General features: G+C 44.8%; 1 protein-coding gene and 1 pseudogene across 1 annotated transcript; one reads left to right on the top strand and one right to left on the bottom strand.

The window, feature by feature from the left end:
* Positions 1-19512, top strand: part of LOC134949909 (vomeronasal type-2 receptor 26-like) — a 1108520-nt pseudogene that overhangs the window by 147299 nt on the left and 941709 nt on the right.
* Positions 17456-18448, bottom strand: LOC134948030 (olfactory receptor 2AP1-like). The gene has a single exon (XM_063935790.1). It carries the CDS (start codon positions 18446-18448, stop codon positions 17456-17458), a length of 993 nt encoding a protein of 330 aa, XP_063791860.1.

The following is a 19512-nucleotide window of genomic DNA, read 5'->3' as shown; positions in this document are numbered from 1 at the left end:
TGTTGGAGGGCCTGCGGCGGTTGGGGTGGGAGTGGTTCTGTGGGTTGGGGTGGGAGTGCTCCCGCACCAACATGGATAGACATCACCAACTTAAAAAGAAGGTAAGAATCATGACACCAAAAAACAAACGTTAAAAAAACATTGTCATCCATATTCAAAATAAAAGTGTATGGGTGTTAACTTACTGCTTGTGCATACTCCATTTCTTATAAATTTCATTAGGATCCGAAAAAAGATAATAGAATTAATTAAAAATGTAAAAAATTAGCTAATTCTCCACAACATAGGTTCACATCACAAATTAAAATTCCAAAATGCAAAACAACACTACCCATTTAATGAATGCAACAATATATAGTATTGAAAATAAGTATGACTCATTTTATGAAAACAAATACAAAACAAAATGCAAAAACTCACAAAACACATATGCAACATTAAAACGGGTGGCCTTTATTTGCAAATACTGCAAAAATCAGCCATACTTTGTCAAAAGTAAATGCATATAAATCTAAAAAATAAGACACCTACAAGAGACAGAAAAGGAGTCTAAGAGATCAGATAGACACTTGCAACAAACAGCAGGACACACTGAGATAGGCTACTTACCTGCTCAATATATTAAGGCAGCCAATTGGGGTTTAAAAATAAAATGAAAAATGCCGACTTGGCCTACAAAATATACTGTAATTAATAGTCACAGAGACACCTACAAGAGACAGAAAAGGAGTCTAAGAGATCAGATAGACACTTGCAACAAACAGCAGGACACACTGAGATAGGCTACTTACTAGTGATGTTCACCGGACATTTTTCGGGTTTTGTGTTTTGGGTTTGGATTCGGTTCCGCGGCCGTGTTTTGGATTCGGACGCGTTTTGGCAAAACCTCACCGAAAATTTTGTCGGATTCGGGTGTTTTTTTCAAAAAACCCTAAAAAACAGCTTAAATCATAGAATTTGGTGGTCATTTTGATCCCATAGTATTATTAACCTCAATTACCATAATTTCCACTGATTTCCAGTCTATTCTGAACACCTCACACCTCACAATATTATTTTTAGTCCTACAATTTGCACCGAGGTCGCTGGATGGCTAAGCTAAGCGACACAAGTGGCGACACAAACACCTGGCCCATCTAGGAGTGGCACTGCAGTGTCAATCAAGACAGGATGGCACTTCAAAAAAATTGTCCCCAAACAGCACATGATGCAAAGAAAAAAAGAGGCGCACCAAGTTTGCTGGATGGCTAAGCTAAGCGACACAAGTGGCCGACACAAACACCTGGCCCATCTAGGAGTGGCACTAATGTGTCAGGCAGGATGGCACTTCCAAAAAATTGTCCCCAAACAGCACATGATGCAAAGAAAAAAAGTGGCTCACCAAGGTTGCTGGATGGCTAAGCTAAGCGACACAAGTGGCCGACACAAACACCTGGCCCATCTAGGAGTGGCACTGCAGTGTCAGGCAGGATGGCACTTCAAAAAAATTGTCCCCAAACAGCACATGATGCAAAGAAAAAAAGAGGCGCACCACAGGTATAGAATGTAGATGGATAGTATACTTAATGACGACACAGAGGTAGGTACAGCAGTGGCCTTCCGTACTGCTATATATAGTATACTGGTGGTCACTGTGTCAGCAAACTGCAAAACTAAAATGCACCACAGGTATAGAATGTAGATGGATAGTATACTTAATGGATGACGACACAGAGGTAGGTACAGCAGTGGCCTACCGTACTGCTATATATAGTATACTGGTGGTCACTGTGTCAGCAAACTGCAAAACTAAAATGCACCACAGGTATAGAATGTAGATGGATAGTATACTTAATGGATGACGACACAGAGGTAGGTACAGCAGTGGCCTACCGTACTGCTATATATAGTATACTGGTATATATAGTATACTGGTGGTCACTGTGTCACCAAACTGCAAAACTAAAATGCACCACAGGTATAGAATGTAGATGGATAGTATACTTAATGGATGATGACACAGAGGTAGGTACAGCAGTGGCCTACCGTACTGCTATATATAGCATACTGGTGGTCACTGTGTCAGCAAACTGCAAAACTAAAATGCACCACAGGTATAGAATGTAGATGGATAGTATACTTAATGGATGACGACACAGAGGTAGGTACAGCAGTGGCCTACCGTACTGCTATATATAGTATACTGGTGGTCACTGTGTCAGCAAACTGCAAAACTAAAATGCACCACAGGTATAGAATGTAGATGGATAGTATACTTAATGGATGACGACACAGAGGTAGGTACAGCAGTGCACTCTGCACTGTACTCCTCCTATATAATATTAATTATACTGGTGGTCCCCAGTCCCCACAATAAAGCATCACACTGAGCACAGATATGGAGTGTTTTTCAGGCAGACAACGTATACTGGTGGTCACTGTCAGCAAAACTCTGCACTGTACTCCTGCTATATAATACAGCTGCTCCCCAGTCCCCACAATTAAGCAGTGTGAGCACTCAGCACAGATACATTATGCAGCACACTGAGCACAGATATGGTATGGAGCGTTTTTTTCAGGCAGAGAACGGATAAAAACTGGTGGTCACTTATCAGCAAAACTCTGCACTGTACTCCTCCTAACAGCTGCTCCCCAGTCCTCCCCACAATTAAGCAATAAAGCAATCAACTTCAACAATAAACGGAGAGGACGCCAGCCACGTCCTCTCCCTATCATCTCCAATGCACGAGTGAAAATGGCGGCGACGCGCGGCTGCTTATATAGAATCCAAATCTCGCGAGAATCCGACAGCGGGATGAGGACGTTCGGGCGCGCTCGGGTTAGCCGAGCAAGGCGGGAAGGTTCGAACCTGCCTCGGACCCGTGTAAAAAGGGTGAAGTTCGGGGGGGTTCGGTTTCCGAGAAACCGAACCCGCTCATCTCTACTACTTACCTGCTCAATATATTAAGGCCGCCAATTGGGGTTTAAAAATAAAATGAAAAATGCCGACTTGGCCTACAAAATATACTGTAATTAATAATCACAGAGACACCTACAAGAGACAGAAAAGGAGTCTAAGAGATCAGATAGACACTTGCAACAAACAGTAGGACACACTGAGATAGGCTACTTACCTGTAGTGATGTGCACCGGCAATTTTTCGGGTTTTGGTTTTGGGTTCGGTTCTGCGGCCGTGTTTTGGGTTCGAACGCGTTTTGGCAAAACCTCACCGAAATTTTTTTGTCGGATTCGGGTGTGTTTTGGATTCGGGTGTTTTTATAAAAAAAACTAAAAAACAGCTTAAATCATAGAATTTGGGGGTCATTTTGATCCCATAGTATTATTAACCTCAATAACCATAATTTCCACTCATTTTCAGTCTATTCTGAACACCTCACAATATTATTTTTAGTCCTAAAATTTGCACCGAGGTCGCTGGATGACTAAGCTAAGCGACCCAAGTGGCCGACACAAACACCTGGCCCATCTAGGAGTGGCACTGCAGTGTCACGCAGGATGGCCCTTCAAAAAAATACTCCCCAAACAGCACATGACGCAAAGAAAAAAAGAGGCGCAATGAGGTAGCTGTGTGACTAAGATAAGCGACCCAAGTGGCCGACACAAACACCTGGCCCATCTAGGAGTGGCACTGCAGTGTCACGCAGGATAGCCCTTCAAAAAAATACTCCCCAAACAGCACATGACGCAAAGAAAAAAAGAGGCGCAATGAGGTAGCTGTGTGACTAAGCTAAGCGACCCTAGTGGCCGACACAAACACCTGGCCCATCTAGGAGTGGCACTGCAGTGTCACGCAGGATGGCCCTTCAAAAAAATACTCCCCAAACAGCACATGATGCAAAGAAAAATGAAAGAAAAAAAGAGGTGCAAGATGGAATTGTCCTTGGGCCCTCCCACCTACCCTTATGTTGTATAAACAGGACATGCACACTTTAACGAACCCATCATTTCAGCGACAGGTTCTGCCACACGACTGTGACTGAAATGACTGGTTGGTTTGGGCCCCCACCAAAAAAGAAGCAATCAATCTCTCCTTGCACAAACTGGCTCTACGGAGGCAAGATGTCCACCTCATCATCATCGTCCGATTCATCACCCCTTTCACTGTGTACATCCCCCTCCTCACAGATTATTAATTCGTCCCCACTGGAATCCACCATCTCAGGTCCCCGTGTACTTTCTGGAGGCAATTGCTGCTGGTGAATGTCTCCACGGAGGAATTGATTATTTTTCATTTTAATGAACATCATCTTCTCCACATTTTCTGGAAGTAACCTCGTACGCCGATTGCTGACAAGGTGAGCGGCGGCACTAAACACTCTTTCGGAGTACACACTGGAGGGAGGGCAACTTAGGTAGAATAAAGCCAGTTTCTGCAAGGGCCTCCAAATTGCCTCTATTTCCTGCCAGTATACGTACAGGCTGTCTGACGTGCCTACTTGGATGCGGTCACTCATATAATCCTCCACCATTCTTTCAATGGTGACAGAATCATATGCAGTGACAGTAGACGACATGTCAGTAATCGTTGGCAGGTCCTTCAGTCCGGACCAGATGTCAGCACTCGCTCCAGACTGCCCTGCATCACCGCCAGCGGGTGGGCTCGGAATTCTTAGCCTTTTCCTCGCACCCCCAGTTGCAGGAGAATGTGAAGGAGGAGCTGTTGACGGGTCGCGTTCCGCTTGACTTGACAATTTTCTAACCAGCAGGTCTTTGAACCTCTGCAGACTTGTGTCTGCCGGAAAGAGAGATACAACGTAGGTTTTAAATCTAGGATCGAGCACGGTGGCCAAAATGTAGTGCTCTGATTTCAACAGATTGACCACCCGTGAATCCTGGTTAAGTGAATGAAGGGCTCCATCCACAAGTCCCACATGCCTAGCGGAATCGCTCTGTTTTAGCTCCGCCTTCAATGCCTCCAGCTTCTTCTGCAAAAGCCTGATGAGGGGAATGACCTGACTCAGGCTGGCAGTGTCTGAACTGACTTCACGTGTGGCAAGTTCAAAAGGTTGCAGGACCTTGCACAACATTGAAATAATTCTCCACTGCGCTTGAGACAGGTGCATTCCACCTCCTTTGCCTATATCGTGGGCAGATGTATAGGCTTGAATGGCCTTTTGCTGCTACTCCATCCTCTGAAGCATATAGAGGGTTGAATTCCACCTCGTTACCACCTCATGCTTCAGATGATGGCAGGGCAGGTTCAGGTGTTTTTGGTGGTGCTCCAGTCTTCTGTACGCGGTGCCTGTACGCCGAAAGTGGCCCGCAATTCTTCTGGCCACCGACAGCATCTCTTGCACGCCCCTGTCGTTTTTTAAATAATTCTGCACCACCAAATTCAAGGTATGTGCAAAACATGGGACGTGCTGGAATTTGGCCAGATGTAATGCACGCACAATATTGCTGGCGTTGTCCGATGCCACAAATCCCCAGGAGAGTCCAATTGGGGTAAGCCATTCTGCGATGATCTTCCTCAGTTGCCGTAAGAGGTTTTCAGCTGTGTGCGTATTCTGGAAAGCGGTGATACAAAGCGTAGCCTGCCTAGGAACGAGTTGGCGTTTGCGAGATGCTGCTACTGGTGCCGCCGCTGCTGTTCTTGCAGCGGGAGGCAATACATCTACCCAGTGGGCTGTCACAGTCATATAGTCCTGAGTCTGCCCTGCTCCACTTGTCCACATGTCCGTGGTTAAGTGGACATTGGGTACAACTGCATTTTTTAGGACACTGGTGACTCTTTTTCTGACATCTGTGTACATTCTCGGTATCGCATGCTTAAAGAAATGGAACCTAGATGGTATTTGGTACCGGGGACACAGTACCTCAATCAAGTCTATAGTTGGCTCTGAAGTAATGATGGATACCGGAACCACGTTTCTCACCGCCCAGGCTGCCAAGGCCTCAGTTATCCGCTTTGCAGCAGGATGACTGCTGTGATATTTCATCTTCCTCGCAAAGGACTGTTGGACAGTCAATTGCTTACTGGAAGTAGTACAAGTGGTTTTCCGACTTCCCCTCTGGGATGACCATCGACTCCCAGCAGCAACAACAGCAGCGCCAGCAGCAGTAGGCGTTACACTCAAGGATGCATCGGAGGAATCCCAGGCAGGAGAGGACTCGTCAGACTTGCCAGTGACATGGCCTGCAGGACTATTGGCTTTCCTGGGTAAGGAGGAAATTGACACTGAGGGAGTTGGTGGTGTGGTTTGCATGAGCTTGGTTACAAGAGGAAGGGATTTACTGGTCAGTGGACTGCTTCCGCTGTCGCCCAAAGTTTTTGAACTTGTCACTGACTTATGATGAATGCGCTGCAGGTGACGTATAAGGGAGGATGTTCCGAGGTGGTTAACGTCCTTACCCATACTTATTACAGCTTGACAAAGGCAACACACGGCTTGACACCTGTTGTCCGCATTTCTGTTGAAGTAATTCCACACCGAAGAGCTGATTTTTTTTGTATTTTGACCAGGCATGTCAATGGCCATATTCCTCCCACGGACAACAGGTGTCTCCCCGGGTGCCTGACTTAAACAAACCACCTCACCATCAGAATCCTCCTTGTCAATTTCCTCCCCAGCGCCAGCAACACCCATATCCTCATCCTGGTGTACTTCAACACTGACATCTTCAATTTGACTATCAGGAACTGGACTGCGGGTGCTCCTTCCAGCACTTGCAGGGGGCGTGCAAATGGTGGAAGGCGCAAGCTCTACCCGTCCAGTGTTGGGAAGGTCAGGCATCGCAACCGACACAATTGGACTCTCCTTTGGGATTTGTGATTTCGAAGAACGCACAGTTCTTTGCTGTGCTTTTGCCAGATTAAGTCTTTTCATTTTTCTAGCGAGAGGCTGAGTGCTTCCATCCTCATGTGAAGCTTAACCACTAGCCATGAACATAGGCCAGGGCCTCAGCCGTTCCTTGCCACTCCGTGTCGTAAATGGCATATTGGCAAGTTTACGCTTCTCCTCAGACGCTTTTAATTTTGATTTTTGGGTCATTTTTTTACTGATCTTTTGTGTTTTGTATTTTACATGCTCTGTACTATGACATTGGGCATCGGCCTTGGCAGACGACGTTGATGGCATTTCATCGTCTCGGCCATGACTAGTGGCAGCAGCTTCAGCACGAGGTGGAAGTGGATCTTGATCTTTCCCTATTTTTTTTAACCTCCACATTTTTGTTCTCCATATTTTAATGCGCACAACTAAAAGACACCACAGGTATACAATGTAGATGGATGGATATACTACTAGTATACTTTATGTGTGACGACGAGTGACGACACAGAGGTAGGTACAGAAGTGGCCTACCGTACTGCTATATACAGTATAATGGACCTGGTGGACACTGTCAGCAGACTGCATTTATAGTATAAAGAAAATAAGACACCACAGGTATACAATGTAGATGGATGGATATACTACTAGTATACTTTATGTATGACGACGAGTGACGACACAGAGGTAGGTACAGCAGTGGCCTACCGTACTGCTATATACAGTATAATGGACCTGGTGGACACTGTCAGCAGACTGCATTTATAGTATAAAGAAAAAAAGACACCACAGGTATACAATGTAGATGGATGGATATACTACTAGTATACTTTATGTATGACGACGAGTGACGACACAGAGGTAGGTACTGCAGTGGCCTACCGTACTGCTATATACAGTATAATGGACCTGGTGGACACTGTCAGCAGACTGTGTTTATAGTATAAAGAAAAAAAGACACCACAGGAGTGTTTTTCAGGCAGACAAACGTATACTGGTGGTCACTGTCAGCAAAACTCTGCACTGTACTCCTGCTATAGCTGCTCCCCAGTCTCCCCCACAATTAAGCAGTGTGAGCACTCAGCACAGTCAGATATATCATGCAGCACACTAAGGCTGAGCACAGATATGGTATGGAGCGTTTTTTTCAGGCAGAGAATGGATAATAAAAACCTAGCAAAACTCTGCACTGTACTCCTCCTGTCCTAACAGCTGCTCCCCAATCCTCCCCACAATAAGCTAAGCAGTAGCAATCAATCGGATCAACTAACTCTAAGGCTCTATAACTAAACGGAGAGGACGCCAGCCACGTCCTCTCCCTATCAATCTCAATGCACGTGTGAAAATGGCGGCGACGCGCGGCTGCTTATATAGAATCCGAATCTCGCGAGAATCCGACAGCGGGATGATGACGTTCGGGCGCGCTCGGTTTACCCGAGCCACACGGGAGAATCTGAGTACGGCTCGGACCCGTGTAAAAAGGCTGAAGTTCGGGGGGGTTCGGTTTCGAAACCAGTATACTATATATAGCAGTACAGTAGGCCACTGCTGTACCTACCTCTGTGTCGTCATCCATTAAGTATACTATCCATCTACATTCTATACCTGTGGTGCATTTTTGTTTTGCAGTTTGGTGACTCTGCACTGTACTCCTCCTAACAGCTGCTCCCCAGTCCTCCCCACAATTAAGCAATAAAGCAATCAACTTCAACAATAAATGGAGAGGACGCCAGCCACGTCCTCTCCCTATCATATCCAATGCACGAGTGAAAATGGCGGCGACGCGCGGCTGCTTATATAGAATCCGAATCTCGCGAGAATCTGACAGCGGGATGATGACGTTCGGGCGCGCTCGGGTTAGCCGAGCAAGGCGGGAAGGTTCGAACCTGCCTCGGACCCGTGTAAAAAGGGTGAAGTTCGGGGGGGTTCGGTTTCCGAGAAACCGAACCTGCTCATCTCTACTACTTACCTGCTCAATATATTAAGGCAGCCAATTGGGGTTTAAAAATAAAATGAAAAATGCCGACTTGGCCTACAAAATATACTGTAATTAATAATCACAGAGACACCTACAAGAGACAGAAAAGGAGTCTAAGAGATCAGATAGACACTTGCAACAAACAGCAGGACACACTGAGATAGGCTACTTACCTACTCAATATATTAAGGCAGCCAATTGGGGTTTAAAAATAAAATGAAAAATGCCGACTTGGCCTACAAAATATACTGTAATTAATAATCACAGAGACACCTACAAGAGACAGAAAAGGAGTCTAAGAGATCAGATAGACACTTGCAACAAACAGCAGGACACACTGAGATAGGCTACTTACCTGCTCAATATATTAAGGCAGCCAATTGGGGTTTAAAAATAAAATGAAAAATGTCGACTTGGCCTACAAAATATACTGTAATTAATAATCACAGAGACACCTACAAGAGACAGAAAAGGACTATAATAAATAAAGTATCCAGTGTGAACAATAGAACAGACACACTGTAAAGTACAGGTAACAAAAATCTAACATATGCCATAAGAATCCATTTATATGTCAAACAGTTATCCACCAAAATAGTTATACCCTGTTTTAAAAAGTAGAAACTTCCATTGCACACCCATACATACTTGGTTTGTTAATTGCCTAATTTAGTAATACTAACAAAAGAGAATTAGCAAAAAATACGCACTACGTAACACAACATTAATAAATTTTTAAGCTAACAAACGCCCATTTGTCTGCAATATACTGAAAAAATAACTCACTCAGCAAAGTTGTAGCAAACACGACCACCTTCTCTGAAAGAGCACAAAGCTGCTTCTGGCATCATACACCCACTCACACAGGCCGCAATCCAGACTGTTAAATAAGCAGTACAATTAGTTACAGAATTTTCATAATTCACACCTGTGTGAATTACCACAATGGACACGCAGCTATAAATAGCTACACACCTGTGCGAACAGACATGCCACTAGCAACATGGCTACTCGTGAGCAGTTGGCAGCAGAGATGGACCGCGTGCAGCAGCAGATGTCCGCATTGACACAAAGGCGCCTAGCATTGCGTAGGCAGATGATGGAATCCGCAGGGGCGGATTCTGAAGTAGCAGGACCCAGTACTAGAGAAATTCCAACTTCTGATACCCAGCAGTTAGGAGAGGATACCCTGCCAGACATACATACTGGGGTAACTGAGGGAGATTCTGCATTAGCCGCACAAACACAAACTACACAAGCAGCTAGTGAAGAGGAAGATGGTGAGGAGGAACAGGACCAAAGCTCACAGGCTACTTCAAAGAGAAAAAAAAGGCAGCCCGCATTCACTAAGAGGGAGTTACGTGTTTTGGTCACACAGGCCATTTCAAAAATACATCGAGGACCAAAAAACATGGGTGCTGCAACCAAAGATAGAATCTGGAGGGACATCACTGATTCTGTTGATGAAGTTGGCTCAATAGCCCGGACATCACAGGAAGTTCGAAGACGGTAAGTGTATATTGCCAGTCCATTATCTGTGCCAAGTATTCTTAAAAAGTTAGTTAGATGTGATGTTGCCTATAGCAACCAAATGCATAACATGTGTACTATATATTAAAGCAGGTATTCTTTATTTTACTCTACCTTGCCCCTATTTTACCCCACATATGTAGTTGGGCCGACTTCAAATCCCGCCTGAAGGGCAAGAAGTCTGCGGAGTGGAATGCCTTGAGGGCAACTGGGGGAGGGCCAGCTGCCACTGTGGAGTACACAGAACTTGAGGAGATGGCGATGCCCTGTGTCACTTACGAGGAGGGGGTAGGGGTGTCTCATATGGACACGGACCTGCCTGAAATACTGATGGCACATGACTTGCCAGGTAAGTTTACACACATATTCCTAAACAACTAATTAAGTGGTTCAAAAAGTCTCATGTTTAATTGTAAAAATCTTTTTCCACTCATTCTTCTATTTCCTTTGAACATAACACAGCACAGGTGGATGAGCAGGTAGAGTCAGAGGAGGGTTATGTGGCTGAGGCTGAGGTGGAGGGACCTAGTGACTCTGGCACTGTGGGACCACAAATCCCACCCATCCAGATTCCAACTGGACCCCCCACCCAACCCTCTGCTATCCCGGCCATCCTGTCTGAAATAGCAAGGTATGGTGAGAGCCTGAATGCGTTTCAAGACAGGATGATCCGGGAGGTTTGCCAGATACCTGTCCGGCTTACTGAGCACAGAACCAGTGTGGAGCAAGGTGTAGCTCAACTCTGCCAAGGTCTGGTAGAGATCGGGCAGGGCCAAGAGCAACTCGCCTCCTCCTTCAAAGACGTTGCAAATTCCATCTTGCAAGGGCTCCAGGACATCGCTGTCTCCCTTGCCCACAGTGGCAGAGAGCCAGCCACATCTGCTCCCTCCCCTCCCTCTGCCCAGGAAGAACATCCCACTGGGCAGTGCCCTCGAAGGTCGCTTGGCAGACCAAGCCAGGAAGAACTTCATCAGGCGGGAAAAAAAAAGAGAAAATGATGTCTCTCCAGATGGGCAGCACCCATGTTTTTCATGTTGGCTCGATGTATTTTTGTGTTGGCTTGTGTGGCCAGAATGGCAAACTCCCTCAAAGTGAAAAGATATATTTCTGTTTTGGTATATTGTAGCCTGTGAGCTTTTTGTCCTGTACACCAGAGCCATCTTCCTCTTCCTAGCGTGCTGTGTATTGTTGTGTTTGTGGGTTGGCTCCAGAATCTAACTCAGTTCCCCAAAAAAATATGTCTGGCTGGGTGTTCACACCATATTATTTATTAACATTAAAATTCTTATTTTGTCAGAAGATGGTGTTTCCCTAGTACTGGGTTCTGCTATGTGATTTGTGTCAGTGGCATCTGCTTGCTGCTATGTCCATCTTTGCCTGTGATGCTCACCTGTAGCCATGTTGTTTGGACCAATGAATATATTTTTGCAGTAAAAAAATATTTAAAACAATTATGTTTGTGTACTTTATTAAAGTTAATGCATTATGTAAAACTTAGCCCAGTAAAGTTTAGCATGGCATATAGACACTTGTGGAACAAGGGAACAATCCGAATATTCATACAAACATTGCATCTTTCAAAATGCAACAGGTATGCCTTGCACAACACTTTACTGGCCATATTAAAATAGTATTTACAACTAGGTTCTTGGGTTACTAGGGGCAACATGACATAATATTAAACATTATCAGAAATTCGCACCAAAGTTAAACATTTTTATAAAAAAAAAAAAAGTGTATTCTGCATTATGTTGCTCATGATATTTGTGATATACAAAGGAATATTTTTATGTAGTTTAGATGTTGCTGATGTCGTTTTGAAGTTTGGTTAATTCCACTTGTTAGCATTTGGTAGTATTTAAGACAAAATTAAAACATGCATTTAACATCAATGTTTAGTTAATAACTAAAACAAATCATGCCTTATTTGGCAGCGTGTCAGATTTATAGGTGCTAACAATGGCCCTCATTCCGAGTTGTTCGCTCGGTATTTTTCATCGCATCGCAGTGAGAATTCTCTTAGTGCGCATGCGTAATGTTCGCACTGCGCATGCGTCAAGTAACTTTACTAAGAAGAAAGTAATTTTACTCACGGCTTTTTCGTCGCTCCGGAGAACGCATTGTGATTGACAGGAAATGGGTGTTACTGGGCGGATGTACGGCGTTTTAGGGGCGTGTGGCTGGAAACGCTACCGTTTCCGGAAAAAACGCAGGCGTGTCTGGAGAAACGGTGGGAGTGCTTGGGCGAACGCTGGGTGTGTTTATGACGTCAGCCGGGACCGAAAAGCACTGAATTGATCGCACAGGCAGAGTAAGTCTGGAGTTACTCAGAAACTGCTAACTCGGTTTTGATCGCAATATTGCGAATACATCGGTCGCACATTTAAGATGTTTAGATTCACTCCCAGTAGGCGGCGGCTTAGCGTGTGTAACTCTGCTATAATCGCCTTGCGAGCGAACAACTCGGAATGAGGGCCAATAAACATGTAATGTGTCCACAAAATTGCTGTTTGCAGTATTTCAGCAGAGCAGTGTTTAGGAAGTAATTGGACAACAGATGAATGGGCTCTCAAATTAACTGCTAATTATTGCATACACACTTGTAACAGTACTTCGCAAATGCAGAGTAACTGCAGACCTACTCCTATGCTGCGTCAAGATAGCGATCATTTGTTGTGTTAAGTTTACCATCGGAAACGCATTTCTGCTCAAAACACGCCTACTGCTGGTTGCATACTCCCACACTAGACGCCCACTTTCACGCCCATGTCGTCAGATTGCGAAGCCGCGCCTCTGTCACGCCTTCGTCACTGTTTTCGGTGGTGTAGTAAGAGAGAAATTTCTGTTAGTAATTTTGCACAGGCGTCGTATCGCTGCCTTTGCGCACGCGCTGTTCAGCACTCGCGCATGCGCAGTTTGCGGTTTTCCGCCATTTGCGATGCGATGAACCGCTGCGAACAACTCAGAATGAGGGCCCATGTGCACTGCAGGGGAGGCAGATTTAACATGAGTAGAGAGAGATAGATTTAAGTGTGGTGAGTTAAATCTGCAATCTAAATTGCAGTGTAAAAGTAAAGCAGCCAGTATTTACCCTGCACAAAAACAAAATAACCCACCCAATTCTAACTCTCTCTGCAAATGTTATATCTACCCCCCTGCAGTGCACATGGGCCCTCATTCCGAGTTGTTCGCTTTGTAATTTTCTTCGCATCGCAGCGATTTTCCGCTAATTGCGCATGCGCAATGTTCGCACTGCGACTGCGCCAAGTAAATTTGCTAAGAAGTTTGGTATTTTACTCACGGCATTACGAGGTTTTTTCTTCGTTCTGGTGATCGTAATGTGATTGACATGAAGTGGGTGTTTCTTGGCGGAAACTGGCCGTTTTATGGGAGTGTGTGAAAAAACGCTGCCGTTTCTGGGAAAAACGCGGGAGTGGCTGGAGAAACGGGGGGAGTGTCTGGGCGAACGCTGGGTGTGTTTGTGACGTCAAACCAGGAACAAAACTAACTGAACTGATCGCAGTGGCAGAGTAAGTCTCGAGCTACTCAGAAACTGCAGAGGAATTTCTAATCGCAATTTAGAGAATCTTTCGTTCGCAATTTTGCTAAGCTAAGATACACTCCCAGTAGGTGGCGGCTTAGCGTGTGCAATGCTGCTAAAAGCAGCTTGCGAGCGAACAACTCGGAATGAGGGCCCTGGTTTTGCCCAACTGCTAAAAAATTTCCTGCTGCGATCAACTTGGAATTACCTCCCATATCAACACAGTGCTTGTACTTATGTGAATGCAATGGGGTACAGCGCCTACAGCACACAACAAAATACTATAGTATCTATTTATTTGAACTTTTTTTGCAAATGGCAACTCACAGTACTTATGTGAAGTGAATGCAGTGGGTTACAGACAACACAATTTGCTCACAAAAACGATAGTATTTATTTAGTTGAACTTTTTGTGAAAATGACAACTCACAGTGCAGACTCACAGTGCTTATATTTATGTGGATGCAGTGGGGAACAGCACATGCAAGTTGTACAAAAAACAACCAGTATATTCATTGGTGTTTCTAGAATGGGTGCAATGTGTGCGGTGCACAAGTCCCCTGGGTCCAGGGGGGGCCACACCACACATACTGCACCCATATTTTAATGCTTACCCTTCTGGAGTCCTGCATCTGGTGCTGCAGCCGTGGCATAAATCACAACCAAAATGGCTACCACGCATGGGCAGTAGTGAAATATGTCTCTTGAAAATGGCAGGCGCTATGTTACCGGAGACCTGTACATGTGTTATAGACTCCAGCACAATGCCAGAGTCTACTGCACCGTGCAGAGGAGGGAGCCCACCCAGAGTCTGCACATAGGCACCTTCCTCTGTTAAAATGCCCCTGAGTATATTGTAGTATTTATTTGAACTTTTTAAAAAAATGCTAACTCACACTGCAGATTCTCAGTGTTTATATTTGTTTAAATGCAATGAGGTATGGCCTGTTGAGTCACAGTGCTTCTATTATTTATGTGAATGCAGTGGACTACGGAGTCACAGTTTCTATAGTATTTATGTAAATGCAGTAGGGCAGCGGTGGCCAACCCGCGACTCTCGTGCCGCATGCGGCTCTTTCATCCATCGCATGTGGTTCGGCCGTATCCTGGCCATCGCTGCCTGGCACATATACTTGTCTCCGACGGTGGTGTCACTCTTCAATTCAGCGCTGGTCTGTAAGCTAATCAGAGCTTGCAGACCAGCAGCTAAGGCTCCTGATTGGCTGCTGGACCCCAAGCTTTGATTGGCTCACAGACCAGTGCCTAATTGAAGAGCGACACCACTGCCGCAGAGTGAGGGGCAGGAGAGGCATATGCAGCATCAGCACGGTAAGCAGCATGGGGGGAAGGGGGGCATGTATATCTGGCACTGGGGGCATAGCTGGCACTGTGGGGACATGTATACCTGGCACTGGGGTCATAGCTGGCACTGGGGGCATAGCTGGCACCGGGGGCACAGCTGGCACTGTGGGAACATGTATATCTGGCACTGGGGGCGGAGCTGGCACTGGGGGCAGAGCTGATACTGTGGGGACATGTATATCTGGCACTGGGGGGCATAGCTGGCACTGTGGGAACATATATATCTGTCACTAGGGGCATAACTGGCACTGTGGGGACATGTATATCTGGCACTGGGGGCATAGCTGGCACTGCGGGGACATGTATATCTGGCACTGGGGGCATATCTGGCACTGTGGAGACACTGGCACTGGGGGCATAGCTGGCACTGTGGGGACATATATATCTGGCACTAGGGGCATAGCTGGCACTGTGGGGACATGTATATCTGACACTGGGGGCATGGCTGGCACTATGGGGATATGTATATCTGGCAGTGGGAGCATATCTGGCACTGTGGGGACATGTGTATCTGGCACTGTGAGCATATATGTATCTGGCACTGTGGGGCATATATGTATTTGGCACTGTCGGGCATATGTGTATCTGGCACTTTGGGGCATATGTGTACTTGGCACTGTGGGGCATATGTGTATCTGGTACTGTGGGGCATATATATATATCTGGCACTGTGGGGCATATATATATCTGGCATTGTGGGGACATGTGTATCTTGCACTGGGGCATATATGTATCTAGCACTGTGGGGACATATGTGTATCTGGCACTGTGGGGCACTGTGGGCACATATGTTTCTGGCAGTGTGGAGGCACACATTTAGCGGCATTTCTATATGTATGTGGCACTGTACTCGGGCATTATATGTATGTGGCACTCTACAACATGACTAAAAATGGAGTTATGACACAAGGTCATACTCCTACTAATGTCATACCGAAAGGTGTGTGCACAAAAATGGGGTGTGGCTTTGTGAAAACTAGGCCACGCCCCCATTTTTGCATGCATGATACTGGTTCTTTCCCTTGACTACAGATCTTTTCTGGCTCTTTGCCTCTGACTGATGGCCACCCCTGCAGTAGGGTATAGCTTGTTGAGTTACAGTACTTATATTGTTTATGTGAATGCAGGAGGGTATAGCCTGTGAAGTCGTAGTGCTTATATTAATGTGAATACAGTGGGGTACAGCACTTACAGCACACACCAGTTGTGCAAAAAATATATTAGGTCTGGGCTGCACTGCAGGCAGGGACTAAAAAAACAAAACAGTGTGCTGTACACCAAGGGTTACTGCTGCCCTATATGGAGGTCTGGGCTGCAGCTTCATTGCAGGCAGTGACAAAAAAATACACCAGTGTGAAACTTTGTATGCGGTCTATAGATCTACAGTGTCTAGATAGATAGTCAATAGATTAACACCAAATGATAGACATGCATTAGGTTGACATAATCAAAAGGTTGACATGGTCATTAGCTCAACATGTAAAGTGTCAACAGTGCAGGAGTGGACATTTAGGTCAGCTCATCAGCACTGGAGTGGATGGGCAGATAGGTCAGCTCAGCACTGGAGTGGAAAAATAGTTTGAGTCAGCACAGATGTCATCAGCACACAGCTTTCCAGGATCTGCTGGGAAATGGCACCCAAATCTCACTACAGGAACTTATAGTATATTGAATCCATAACCTGTGAGATCTGATGCAAAGGTGAGAACGTTTTGTCTTGATTTGGAATCCGAGCCAGGCAAGAAAACTCGAGCCATGGCTCAGATTCTCATGGATCACAGAAGTTTGTGTGGACTCGGTTTTCAGAAACTGGACCCCAATCATCCCTTATTTTTACATGGTATAATGAAATCCTGGAAAATGACTTTTGATATTTGGTGCTTGACTGTGAGAACAAGGGCAAGTTATAACTCCCAAAATTCCATGTTTCAAAACCTTTGGCAATAATTTTCCCAAGTAATGTTAGTTCCAACAAAAACAAATTGGCTTTCACATATTGTACTTGGACTCCAGTAATGTCCAGGGGTCCATATGTGCCATAAAGGTGTGACCACACCACAAAGATGGCATAGCTTACCCATTTCATTATTGTGTATTGGCACAGCTTGTAAAGAGGTCCCTAATAATCACATCAAGGTGTTCCCATTCCCTAATATGTTTGGCCATGCCCCCTCCAGTACCAGGGTTCAAAAAGATCTCCTTAAGATATCTCTAAAGTTGTGAAATACTATTACATTGCTTTCATTTAATAGAACTTTCTATTGTGATGCATTTTTAAAACACAGTTTGACAATTGTTTTTTGAGTTTGCTGAAAATCTAAGTATTGTTTCAATATGCAAAGATTTCAACAGCCTCTTCATTGCTGACTTTACTTCTGCGTTTTTCAGGCTGTATATGAGAGGGTTTAATAAGGGCACAGCCGCTGTGTTAAATAGTGAAAAAAGTTTGTGAGAATCTAAGGAGTTTTCTGATGTTGGTGATAGATATAAGCAGTAAAGTGTCACATAGAGAAGTATGACAACTGTGAGGTGTGAGGAACATGTGTAGAAAGCCTTATGTCTTCCAGTACTGGAATGAATTTTGAGTATGGAAAGTATTATAAAAATGTAAGGTGTAACTGTCATAAATAAAGGTATGAGACCTGAAATAAATACGCCTTCTGTGGCAATCCAGAGCTTTAGCAGTGATATATCATTACATGAAAGTTTCATAAGTGGTAAGACGTCACAGAAAAAGTGATTGACAATATTGGAGGTGTAACAGGAGTAATTAGATAAAATATATGTATGAGGTATAACTTCAACAAAACCTGACACCCAGCATAAGAAAGATAACAGTACGCAGACTTTCGGACTCATGACCATGTAATAATGTAATGGATTGCAGATGGCCACATACCGATCATAACTCATGGCAGCCAGTATCAACAATTCTGTACACTCCAAGGCCATGAAGAAGTATGCATGTGCCATACATTCTGCAAAGGACACAGTTCTGTTTCCTGTGACAAATGCAATAAGGATCTTGTGTAGAGTGACTGTTGTAGAAGTGATGTCCAGGATGGACAAGTTGCTCAGAAAAAAGTACATGGGAGTATGTAGACGATGATCCCGAATGACCAGGAGAAGAATGGTCATGTTGCCACCAAGAATGGAGAGATAAAGGATTAAAACCAGAAGAAAGGTTGGGACCATGAGTGCAGGAAGTTCTGAAATCCCTTTAATTATAAAATAGTATATAGTTTGGTTGTTAGTGTCCACCTCCATGGATCTTTTAATATAAATGACCTTGAGAAAATAGAATATTTGTATTAATAGATATGTTGAAACAATTTGTTCATTTTCAAAATCTGTTGTGTGCTAATAGGTACTAAGAACTTGCCAGACAGAGGACGTCCAGATAACAAGTCAGGTCAGTATAGAAGGTATCAGGCAAAAGAAGTCTAGTACAAAAGCCATGTTGGTACCTATCTTATCAGGTCTTTGGATGAGTTGGAAAGACTTTATTTGATGACAGAGATCAGTCACATAAATTAAAGAGTGCTTTGCAAAGCTCTGTCGTAACTGAGGGCTGAGGCAGACCTGGGGAGGCCTCAGTTGAAGGGGCTGGAGTGTAAGTGAACCGTGAAGGTAGAATAGGGTTCCAAGACATACAGGAGATCTAGTACCAATTGCCCAAAGGCGTGACCATGACAACGAAATTATAAAAATGAAAGTCAGTTTATTAAACACACAGTTTAGACACCTTGGTTATGTAATGACTTCAACAGTAGACGTGCAGAGATATATACAGTACAGTTTCTAGAAACGCAGGGGTAATACGTGCTGTGGCTTTGCAGAACAAGATGTTAAAGTCCTTGCCAAATCCGGAGTTGGAAAGTCCGTATGCCACAGCTAACCGCTGAGGTAAAGAACGAGCTGGTACTGCTGAGCAGATGATACACAGAGGCTGGGGTAAACACAGGAGCACAGAAGTTGAAGTGGTACTTGGCAGTACTGCAGAGAATAACGGATGGAACCAGTGTGAACAAAAGGTGTACTGAACTCACCGCTGAAATTTAGAGTCCGATGGTGAGCATCGATGGGAACTGTGGTTCGATGTTGTGTGGTCAGATATGCAGAGCGATATAGGGATACTGCTGGAGATGGAGAGTGGAACTGTAGATGATGTGAAGCACCGCTGTAGACTGATAGTGACACAGAGCACTGCTGGAAGCTGGAAGTGATGTGGATGAAACGCTGGAAGCCAGTGACAAATTCACTATGGAGGATAGAGAGCGATGCTGCAGACAATGGAAGAAGGAACGATACCAGGACACCGCTGGAAGTGG

Source organism: Pseudophryne corroboree, chromosome 8 (genome assembly GCF_028390025.1).
Source record: "Pseudophryne corroboree isolate aPseCor3 chromosome 8, aPseCor3.hap2, whole genome shotgun sequence".
Taxonomy (NCBI): Eukaryota; Metazoa; Chordata; class Amphibia; order Anura; family Myobatrachidae; genus Pseudophryne; species Pseudophryne corroboree.
Note: the sequence above shows the minus strand (reverse complement) of the source record. Positions and strands in the feature narration are given on the sequence as shown.